The 11,597-nt window shown below is 37.9% G+C and overlaps 2 protein-coding genes across 2 annotated transcripts; one reads left to right on the forward strand and one right to left on the reverse strand.

Annotated features, from left to right (window-relative positions):
* Nucleotides 1-2,148: 2,148 nt before the first annotated feature.
* LOC107687815 (alpha-1,3/1,6-mannosyltransferase ALG2-like) lies at nt 2,149-7,226 on the reverse strand. Its single transcript, XM_016485283.1, has 3 exons — nt 6,971-7,226; nt 4,479-4,804; nt 2,149-3,609 (listed from the first exon to the last, which is right to left on the reverse strand). Exons 2-3 carry the CDS (start codon nt 4,785-4,787, stop codon nt 2,710-2,712), a joined length of 1,209 nt encoding a protein of 402 aa, XP_016340769.1. The 5' UTR covers nt 4,788-4,804; nt 6,971-7,226; the 3' UTR covers nt 2,149-2,709.
* A 119-nt stretch (nt 7,227-7,345) lies between these two features.
* Nucleotides 7,346-10,831, forward strand: LOC107687816 (protein transport protein Sec61 subunit beta-like). Its single transcript, XM_016485284.1, has 4 exons — nt 7,346-7,461; nt 8,171-8,268; nt 8,561-8,665; nt 10,555-10,831. The coding sequence occupies exons 1-4, from the start codon at nt 7,459-7,461 to the stop codon at nt 10,640-10,642; spliced, it is 294 nt and encodes a 97-aa protein (XP_016340770.1). The 5' UTR covers nt 7,346-7,458; the 3' UTR covers nt 10,643-10,831.
* The last annotated feature ends 766 nt before the right edge of the window (nt 10,832-11,597 follow it).

The following is an 11,597-nucleotide window of genomic DNA, read 5'->3' on the forward strand; positions in this document are numbered from 1 at the left end:
GTATGATTAAAACCCAATCAGTGCACGGCTAAAAATAAGGTCCTCATCTTTAACGCATCGAGTGTTAATGAGGAAAAGCAACAAAAACTGCTCCCAAACTGCCAACAAAACGGATGTGACGCTAGCGAGGCAATACATCTGACCGTCTGCGATACAGAATTAAAGCCTATTTAAAACACCCCCCCTTATTAATTTAGCATGCGAGCAAGTGCACTGAGGTTATCGCAGATACTGAGAGATTCATGTGTGGACGGGCCGTTTAAAGTTGTGGTTCTCAACTAGGGGGCCTCAGCAAACGTCCAGGGGGCCTCAAGATGACTTAAAATGATTTAAAATAAGACAAAACTAGTTTTAACATAAGCTAAAACAACTAAAAATCTAAATAATTCTTATTTTATTATATTTCCACAATAATCTATTGCTTCATTTGAAAAAAAAAAAGTGATTTCTAAACATGGAAAAATGTTGGAAATCATTAAAATGGCATGTTTTTAAATTTTTTTTATAACAAATATAAATCTGTATCACGTATAAATTGGGATTTTTTTTCCAAAGCCTTATTCTTGATCTGAATCCAGTACACTTTAAGGGTTTACCGGATATGGATTAAGAGTTTACCAGTAGACTTTAAGAGTCATGTAAATGCATTACAAAAAAAAAAAAAAAAGTGGGATGCCTGAAGAACATTCAGTGCTTACAACTTCTAAAATCCTGAAATGCAATTACTTTGATTATATTAAAATTATTTATGGACATCCCTAGTATCTGTAAATGCAGAAAGTTTTGAAAACAAATCTTTGGCATTACAAAAAACCAGGACAATGCTGTCACACAGGTTAAGAACCACTGGTTAAATTCACACAGCATCATCATCCATTTCCATAATGTCATTCCAAACCTGATTTTCTTTCTTCTGTGGAACACAAAATAAAATATATTTTGTAAAAAGTCCAAAACATGTTGTATTTCATTGTATGCACAAAAACAGTTGAAACATTTTTCAAAATATCTTTGCGCTTTGTAGATGAAAGAAAGCCATGCCGGTTTAGAAATGACATGAGGTTGAGTAAACGATTACAGCAGGGGTCGGCCAGTAAGTTTGGCATCGGGCCAAAAAAAATTTCGCCACTAGAACGGCCCAGAACATAGTCAAAGGATAATTTAAGAAATTAATTGATAAAAAATGCGACTAGAATTGCCTGTGACAGACTGTTACAGTGTCTTTTGTAACTGGCAGTGAGCTGTTACTCTGTGTTAAATCCTGTAGGAGGACAGTCATTAACAAAAAGCCACATTTGTGTGGTGGTGTCCGGCGGAGTGGAGCGTCAACAATTTCCCCTCCGCGCTCCGAGCATTTAATTATCACTCCGCTCCGGGTTCACCATTTCCCACTCCACGCAGAAAAAACTGCTCTGCGGCTAAAGTATTTCAGTATGTTTGAAATATCACAGTTCTGTTCATAACGTATATTAAAAAGTAAAATTAATAAAATAACAGCAGAGTTTCAAAGTGGCTTATTGGAACAATAGTGTTCAAACATTTTTCCTACCACATGACAAGCTAATAACATGGTTGTCAGCATTAAAAGGTAGGCTATAATTGCTGCTTTTTGCAGTGCAAATTTTGTTTGTGATGAAAATAACAGTACGTTTTCGTCAGTTATTTTACCTACGGATCGCTGCATTTCTTACAGATTTCTGCTCATTCGAAATCGGATACAGATAAAGTAGGCCTAGCACTGTAAGATTACATTTGTTTGAATGTATTATTGAGAGAGCGATTGCGTGTGAATAAGTGTTGTAGTACTTGTTTAAATCATGCTTTCAGCTGAAAATATTCAGTATCTAGAAGGAACAAACAAAGTTTTGGCCCGCGGGCCGCCTGTTGCCGACCACTGGATTACAGGATTGTCATTTTTGGGTGAACTATCCATTTAATTGGTTTATAACTGGTGTTTTGGGAAATTCCGCTCAAAGCCAAAGTATAAAACGGTTTGTCAAATGAAATTAAAATAGAAATGTTAACACAACAGTGATCTGTTCTTAATTCTGGAAATGTAGAACAGACCACTGTTCTATCAGGTCAGCCTATATCCAATATATCCAAAAATAAAAGCTCCAAGAGACAAAGACAAACAACACAGGCACGAAGCAGCATCTCATTTAATCAGGGCTTTGGTCTCGTATCAATAGCATGAGGAGATACACAGTCAGTAACAACCTCGAACCCAATACAGCATATGACCTTCAGTGTCCTAGGAAATTTTTTTTCTTTTTCTACTCAAACAAACATCTTTAGTTTGAGACTTTAATAACTCTTAACACCCTCCATTGTTATCACTAAACAAAAGCAGAGACACTGGCAAGCAGAGCAGGGCACAGAAAACTTCTCTATCGATTTCTGCCAGAGGAACTCTCTAATAGGCCTTTGGCATAAAAAAAATATACACATATATGGTCCTCAGGCCTCGCCGTGACACGCTTGATCAATGTGGCTGGTGCGCAATAATTCATTAACCTCTCGGTCGGATGGGTGCTCCACATTCTTCAAGGCTTGCATTGAACTCTTAAGCCATGTTAACTCCCACTGCTCTTTTCTTTCATTAGAGATGACATACTTTCATTAGTCCCACCATGGCAACCGGACTGGCAGAATGCTTCCGATGTGTGCTGATCCGAAGCAGAATGCCCTTTATGATGTCATACTTGGTTATTGGGTAAGGTTGATGATGTGATTGTAGAGCTCTTCGGTGAAGGCCTGCAGCGAGAAGCACTGCTGTACCCACTCTCTTCCAGCCTGTCCCATACGCTGCTTGAGTTTAGGGTCTGTAACAAACTTCTGCATGGCTTCGGAGAAGCACTCAGGGGTGGGTTTGCAAAGGAAGCCTGTTTCGCCATGGGCCACAGACTCTAGCGGTCCACCTGAGTTGACCGCAATAACTGGGCAACGCGAGTACATGGCCTCAATGGGTACGATGCCAAAATGTTCATTGTTTGGAGTGTACAGTACACAAGTGCTGCTGTGCAGCAAAGACAGTTTTTGTTTGTCTGAGAAGGAGCGCAGCAAGGTGACGTGGTCCTCCAGGCCTAGAGAGGACGCTAGTGAGCGCAACTCTTCGTAGTGCTCTACATTCTCAACCACGCGCTCGTCGTAACCCCCCGCCATCACGAGGTGCACGCGCTCCCATTCCCCTGCGGACAGGCGCTCTTTCAGGGCCGCTAACGCTTGTAGCGCCAATGGCAGGTTCTTTTTGCGTTCATAGCGGTTGATTGACAGAAAGGTGAGGCTCCGCCCCTCAGGGAGCAGTCCGCTGAGGCCCTCTACTTCAACATCGAAAGCTGACGAGTTCAGAGAGGGATAAAGGACGTCGGTTTGAATCTCAGCCAGTTTGGGGAACGTCTGTTTGAAGACTCCTGCAGTGAACTGGCTGTTGACCAAAATGCGGTCGGCCATGCCTGTGGTCAGTTCCTCGAACCAGTCGATGGGGCCTCGATATATGCGCTTCAGAGCCGAGCGACGCTGAGTCAGTAGTTGGTCAGGAAAATGACAGTAGAATAGGACTTTCTTTCTGTGGCGTGCCAAACGCAAAAAGGGAATACATGCTGAAACCTGAAAGAAGAGGGAGATGAGCAAACAAAATGAACCCTTGTGGTTGTGAGGAGAACGATTCTCTTGATTCTGACTGGTCAATCACAGCATTGTGCGGTCTAATAAACTGTTGTTTTGACCAATGTCTATGGCATCTTTTATAGTCTGGTCATATATTATATCTCTTGATGGCTTTTCTGTAGCACAAACTGTACAGCATGGTGCTAGCAACACCAAGGTTATGGTTTTGATTGACAGGGAATGCATAAATTGAAAACAATTAACACTTGCAATTCAGCGTTGCTTTGGATAAAAGCGTCTACCAAATGCATAAATGTAAATTTAAAATGCATTACTTATCTCGTTCTTCTCACACAAAATCATTTCAAGTTTGTAAACCTATTCAGTTCATCAAAAAAAAAAAATCAAAATAATAATTCTTTCATACATCGGAGATCGCTACAATGCTTCAGAGAAGGTCTAGATATCTTCAGTTCAAATTAACAATGAACATTAGTGGAGCAAACTTTAGATAATATGCTTGCCAATGTTTCTCAGTACTTTATTAAAGTCCACCACTGAAAAAGAGAAGTGTTGTTAGGCTGAAATAAAATAAAATATTGGATGAAATGTTGCTGTGGCAACTACCTGAAGTTTAAGTACCAAAAATTACTAAAACTGAAATAAAAATAAATTCAAGCTAAATAGAAATATGAAAAACAAATAAAAAGACAAAAGCATGTATAAAAAAAAAATAAAAAAAAAACTTCAAATTAAATTTTATACTGAAAATATTAAAATAATAGATAATACAAAATATGAATAAATACTTTAATACCCAAAAATAACCCTGATAATTAGTAGCTAGTGCTAGTAGCATCAGTAGTTACCTGATCACAGAAGACAACATCGAACTCCTCCCCACTAAAGAGCACAAGATAGAGAGTTACATAGATCATGCGCAGGTATGCACAGAGAGCGTGGAAATAACCGAACATGCTGGTGGGCAGCCAGTCGCCCACACACACCACAGGCAGGTCAGGTGAGAGCGTCTCAGAGAAGCAGTGCTGGGGATCATAGTGTGCCGTCCAGATCCGAACACTGCATCCACGAGAGCACAGAGCTACAGCTGCATCCACCACCAGACGCTCAGCTCCACCAATACCCAGATCAGGGTGCAGGAACACCACCCGAACCATCCTGTCCCAACCAGAACCTGTAGAGTCAAAAGCAGGTCAAATGCACATTACACCTTATTTTTAAGCTCAAGACAAAGCAACTAGACTTTCCAGTTGCTGCTGTATAGAAATCCTAGTAATCTGTCACACACATACTTGTGTTTACTTAGCTATCTAGATGAAGACACTTCTTAGACATCTATTGTTTTTTTTATACCACTGGTTATAAATAAGCTCCTAACAGAGAACTTTATGATTTTTTACAATTACATAAAAAAAGATAAAAGTTAACAATGTTTTCATCAGATGATTAATCAAGTATTTCATGCCACTGTGTTGTTACAACAGGCCAGTGTGCACACGACTCTGTTCATGTCACTGGGTCACAATCTATCATAAGCTCTATTACATTCATACATACATATGTGACCCTGGACCACAAAACCAGTCATAAGGGTCAATTTTTTTTTATTTTTGAATAAATAAGCTTTCCATTGATGTATGTATGGTTTGTTATGATAGGACAATATTTGACCGAGATACGACTATTTGAAATAATTAAATATTTTAATATATAAAGAAAATCGACTTTAAAGTTGTCCAAATGAAGTTCTTAGCAATGCATATTACTAATCAAAAATTAAGTTTTGATATATTTACGGTAGGAAATTTACAAAATATCTTCATGGAACATGATCTTTACTTAATATCCGAATGATTTTTGGCATAAAAGAAAAATCAATAATTTTGACCCATACAATGTATTGTTGGCTATTGCTTCAAAATACCCGTGCTACTTATGACTGGTTTTGTGCTCCAGGGTCACATATGTTATTACAGTCCAGTACCACAGGGCCAAAGTGGGACTCATTTTCAGCCCTGGAGTTTCATGCCTTAGACCGGCCCACTTATTTTTTTTTTATTACTGGCCTTTTCAGTGCCTTTTCTTTGCGCTTTCTATTATCCATTTTTCATCTATTATTTTTTGCTCGCATATCTCCAACAACTGAGGGTTTTTTTTTTTTAGGAAGCTGCCGCTGTCAGGGGAGTCAAAAGATAATTACGTCATCATTAGGGTTGCCAATTAACTTCAGAAATAGAAAATAAGGGACAATTGTGATTCTTTAAGAAAATTGCGTTTATTCTTGTAGAAAATAAGTGTTTATTCTTTAAGAAAATAAGGGACAGAATAAGGGACGCTCCAGATATTTGTACTATACCATAATGCTATGTCTGCCTGCAGTTAAAAAGTTCTCAGAAATATTGCTTAACCTATTTATGTACAATTAGGCTATTCTAAAAAGAATTTTAATGTCACACAAAAAATGTAATCGGCCTGAGTAAATTGTACTTTATGTGCAATTATTCTAAAAAGAATTTTAATGTCATACAAAAAATGTCATCGGCCCGAGTAAATTGTACTAATATAGAATTGTGACTTCACACGTGTAGTAATTTAGGAGGTGAAAATACTGTGAAATTACAAATGGCATGAAATTTGAAAGCGTAACAACTGAAGGTCTATGAAACGTCAGTCAATAAAGCATTTTAAACAATGGCATTTAAAGTTTTGAACTAAAAAAATCATTGCAACCGTATAGCCTTTGAATAAATGAAAATGCATATTTTTCAATTAAAGAAAACTTAAGAGTGTGGGCTGCTTCTGGTGCTTGGATTTGTAATTTGAGAAATTGTTATTGATATGGTCTGGTGAAAATAATAATATGGGCTGCCAGAAAATTATAAATAAAAAGAGTGGGGCTGCTATGAGTGCAGGCAGTCTATGGGGCAGCATCACTGATCTATATATAAAATCTATTATAGATCAGTGGACAGCATCCATATTTCAACCCCAGTGGCATGACAACACCGCGGCCCTCGCGGCCAACAAACAGACCGGCCCACTCCCGATTAGCCAATCCGGGCCTGGTCCTGCAACATTAAATGTCTGCAGGTATCTATAAACAAGCGGGGCACGTCAGCTCAGAGTTGAAAAAAACATCAATATTCATTCTCAATGTCATATATTTAGTAAAATATAAATCTAGACTCAGTAACTGTGTTACCCTGCTACATACTAAGTAGTAACACTGTAACATCATATATAATGTCATATTTTGTTTACACAAACTCAAATTGTGCTTACAGTGTTAGTTAACAACCAGACAATGTTTTTAAAAAAATCGTGAGGAGAACACACTCACCTGTACTCTTACGATTACTGACACTAACTCAGCTGGCTCACAGTTCGCGATTTCGTGAAACCGGCTCCCTGATTGAGCCAAAATGTCTGCCCTACTCGGTACACATCATCCATCGCACATGACACGTCACTGCACTCCATTGAACTGCCTTTGAGTTTCCCAAATGAATTTCGGACGCTAAGCTAGTAAGCTTCTTTACTGAAATTATTCGTTTTTATTATTACCTGTTTTGAGGTTGTATGTCAAATCTAGGTTCAGAAACCATCCTAAAGGTGTTAAAAAGTAACGCGTAGGATCACAGTTCCAGTCAGGCACTCAGCTTGCTCCTACGTGGGTCCTTTCTGTAGCTGTCGTGGCCTTCTCAGTGAAACGTCATCAATAGGCTTTCTCTTGTAGTGGTCTGGATCGGCTGGAGCTCAGTTACCGAGGCAGTCAACTAGATTCATTCTTTTCCCCGCAGACTCCTGAAACATATACTATTGAACAAAATGGTAAGTTTCTCAATGCAGTTTTTCGTGGTTGGGGAGCTTTATAGTAAGTATTTTGCGCGTATTTACAGTTATATCTGGATTGCTCTGTGGTAGCCAGTCATGCTCAGTAGTAACGTAACGTTACCGTTATTGAAATAAGTTACGTTAGTTAACTTAGTTCTGCCATTTACTTGCTTAGCAGCTATTTAGATTTGAGTTTCAACTACTGGAATTGCTGTTTTGAGTAGTATTTAGTTATATGCTAGTAGATGTATAAAGTTTGTAGGGTTCATTCGCTCACTAGCTGCAATCACCGCAGTTGTATGGGAGACGTGGCTCTTTTAAGTTAGACCCCCACACCAGCTCTACAGTCTAAATCTGACTCGCTGTCTTAGTCTGAATACTGCCTTATAATATATAGCCTATGTGCCATTATTTTACTGTTATATAGGTTTGAACATCTATTGATCTATATCTTTTCTAGAGGCTTTTAATGAGAATTTATTGTGCTTGCATTCGAGTTATTTATAGATACTTAATATATGGTAACGTTATATTGGTGGAACATATTAGCTAAGGTGTTTGCTTTAACATGATTAACTTATTGTTCTTATTGTAGTATGTTATATCTTAGAGATGGATGTACAATTTATTTGTTGATGCAGAAAAACTATTAGATCAATTACTGTGCACTTGGTTTACTACGTCCTCTATTTGTCCCTCTATTCAGCCTGGACCCGCAGCTAGTGCGACAAATGTTGGTGCCTCCAGCCGTTCCCCCAGTAAGACAGTGGCCCCCCGCACCGCCGGCACCTCAGCCCGACAGAGGTAAGGAAGGACCTCGCAAGAGTTTTGTTTGGGCCTTAATACACCATCAAGCTGGATCAAAGCTTTCTTTGTGTTTCTGTGATTTGATCAGCAGGCCTGAAAGATATTGTTTATTTAGATAAGTCAGAAGTTGACTGATGAGGCCCTAATCAGTGTTTTGTCCTGCAAATTTTACGTCATCAGGGTTTGATTTCATTGATTTAGCTGCGCTGATAGTGAGTGTTTGGTGATATCTGACACTTTGATTTGTCCTGTATATTTAAGCAGATATATTTTTTGTTGATTTGCTCAGAAAAGCCCCTAGCAGCGGTGCACGCAGCGGAGGCCGATCCACAGCATCCGCTGGCACAGGAGGGATGTGGCGCTTTTACACTGAGGACTCACCAGGACTTAAAGTGTGAGTATTCATATTCACACACAATACAGAATGATTTAAAATGCTTTCCACTTAGAGATAGAACAAAATATTCTAAAAATCTAAGAAAAAATGTTACACTACTGTTTTACAGTTTTGTTTTGTTTTTTAAAGAAAAAAATAAATACTTTTATTTACCAAGGATGCATATCATTTATAAAAAGTGACAGTAAAAAAAGTGACTTCTGAACTTGAAATCCTGAAAAAAATGTATCTTGTTTCCACAAAAATATTAAGCAACACCAAATCAGTGTATTTCAGTGATTCTGAAAAATCATTCACCTTTGCCATCAGAGGAATAAATTGCATTCTAAACTTTTACAGTAGAAAGTTATTTTTAATCTAATAATTAAATGGAACTGTATTAAGTTATTTTACTTGGAATAATATTTCACAATATTATTATTATTATTTTTAAATGCAGCCTTGGTGAGCATAATACTTTTTTTTGTTATATTTAAAATAAATCTTACCAACCCCAAACTTTTGAATAGTAGTTTATGTACTTGAATAAGATTATTATTTTTTATTAAATGTATTTGTTTAGCAGAGGTTTTCCTAAAAAAAATTACTGCTGAGGCACCATTATTATTCAGTTATTAATTTGCATGTATTTGAAAATAGACTGCAGAAATAAATAATTAAAAAATTCAGGTACAGTCAGCCAATTTAGATTAAGTCATATCTTTAGATGTTGGTCAGTTTTCTTTTTCAGATTTTTATTCAGTGCTTTTTTTTTGTAATAAAATCATATTTTGATATGTAACGCTCTCATATACAGTCTTTATTTTTCCTTTTTATTGCTAGTCATTATTATTTTTTTAAACAAAAGGCTGTGTGGGGAGAAAAAATCTACTAGCTATGAAATCATGTCAGACATATTTTTATTGCATTTTATTACTTAATTTAAGGACAAAATAAGCAAAGGTTATAATTTGAGAGACTTAATGTGCAAAGAACCAAAACAGATGCTCATTTTTAATTCATCCCCTCAGCTCAACAGGAAGTGACACGAAAGGGAGGAGCAGAGGGTTCTGAGAGGTTTAGCATTTATAAGGATAAACATGAAATTTTAACGACAGGAAATTGGCCTCATGGGCTCAACCTCCGTCTTTATTTGATGTCTCCCCTGCCGTTTCCCCTCCTACAGCTGTGTACATTTGTGTGTTGTAATTAGAGCCATTCTCTCACTGCAACCAACTTCTATAATAGTGTCTTCCTTGTTTTTGTTTTTAAAGCGCTGTTCTAGATCGGTAATGTTACATCTGTTCATTCCATACGTACAAATAAGCCAAGCATGTCAGAATGGATTTGAGGGAGTCTACAGTGGCCGTATTTACAGTCAAGAGTCTCTTAGAGTAGGAGAGTCTGTGTGGAGTTGTGTGTGAAGTATTTTTCACTTTTTAGGTTTTGTGTGTGTGTCTGTGTTTTGAGTTTAATTAAAGTTCCCTCAGAAAAGGTCACATCAATTAAAACCTGAGGGGTGGGCCTTTAGTCGGCATGGTTACGCGGCTGCCTAGTGACCCAAGGGATGGTCAGTTCCTGCTTTAATAAAGCCCCACATTTTCCGACTAGCTCATTAACAGTATCCGACTCGCCAGCGTTTAGAATCCTAATTAACTCGTCTTATATCACATGATCAAGACGAGCAGTCCTGATTGGCCCACTGGGAGGAAATTTGTGCTGAACTAATCCCCCTCATTTTGAAAATGAAATTTGAGAAATAGTTACTGAATTTAGTCGGTCTGTCCTCCACTAGGGATCCCTCTGTCTTACTGTTTTTGTTTTTTAATGTTTATAATGGCATTTTTAATGTTCATAATAATGATTTGGCAGTAATTACATCTATTCCTGGTTCTCTCTTGTTGCAGTGGTCCGGTTCCAGTTTTGGTGATGAGTCTGCTCTTTATCGCATCTGTATTCATGCTGCACATCTGGGGCAAATACACCCGCACCTAAACCTGCATGACCTCTGGACTCCGACCCTGAAGCCTGTCACCGAATCTTAAGCCATTGGACTTGGACCAAACTCTGACCATCAACACCCCAATCCCTTTTTTCTTTATTAAAACCTCCATTTCAAGTTTTTTTTTTTTTTACCCCATACAAGTTTACGCAGCCACTACAACCATTTGGTAATTTAAAAACCATCAGTTTTTGCTTGTTGTTTTGTTTTTTTCCCCCGCTCACCAGATCAGGACATCTCTTTTTGTTTTTAAAAACTTGTGTACAAACTAATATGTAAATTGTACAATAAAATGCTGTAAAACGTCACCATTGTTTTTCTTTCATCTACGGTGGGGGAAAAAAATGGGAGGGTGTGATTTGCGTCACAGGGAATAATTTGCATATCATCAGTTTGTGGCATAAGAAGGGGTTGTATGCAAATGTGCATTCCAGACGTGCTGTTAGTGCACAAACCAGATCAGGTACACCCGTCTCTGAACATGATGTAATATTTGCGGTTACCCTTATTTCACTGAGCCTGCAGCCTTGTCCCATCAACACACCTGTGCACACCCTAAATCTTTCTCTGCAACACAATTGTATACAAAGGGAATTTTAAAAACAGAATTTCTTTAAATCAGAGGTATTAATTAATAATTTAAAACTGCACAATAGGTGGTTTTGCTTTAAATTGCCTGTAAATGTCTCATATATTGTGGATCTTTCTTTTCAGTCTTATAAAATTACTGGTTTTTCAGTATTCCAGAAACCAGAAAATCGGTAACTGCAAGCCAGGCACAGAGTTTCGCTATTGAGCTTCTTATATGACTTTGGGCATGTTTAACTTGCAGTCTGTAATGCAGGGGGATTGAGTTTGATACAAGCTCCGTTTGTTGAACATAAATATGGAAATGTGGTTGATGCTAGAAGAACTGTTTGAATAAAAGTCAAATGGCAATGAACATGT

Source organism: Sinocyclocheilus anshuiensis, unplaced genomic scaffold, assembly GCF_001515605.1.
Source record: "Sinocyclocheilus anshuiensis isolate Anshui unplaced genomic scaffold, SAMN03320099.WGS_v1.1 scaffold409, whole genome shotgun sequence".
Taxonomy (NCBI): Eukaryota; Metazoa; Chordata; class Actinopteri; order Cypriniformes; family Cyprinidae; genus Sinocyclocheilus; species Sinocyclocheilus anshuiensis.

Coding starts and splice junctions, on each gene's coding strand:
- LOC107687815 (XM_016485283.1), bottom strand. CDS start 4,787: ATGGTTCGGGTGGTGTTCCTGCACCCTGATCTGGGTATTGGTGGAGCT. Junction 3,610..4,478: donor ATGTTGTCTTCTGTGATCAG/GTAACTACTGAT, acceptor CTCTTCTTTCAG/GTTTCAGCATGTATTCCCTT.
- LOC107687816 (XM_016485284.1), top strand. Junction 8,269..8,560: donor GGCACCTCAGCCCGACAGAG/GTAAGGAAGGAC, acceptor TGATTTGCTCAG/AAAAGCCCCTAGCAGCGGTG. Junction 8,666..10,554: donor GACTCACCAGGACTTAAAGT/GTGAGTATTCAT, acceptor CTCTTGTTGCAG/TGGTCCGGTTCCAGTTTTGG.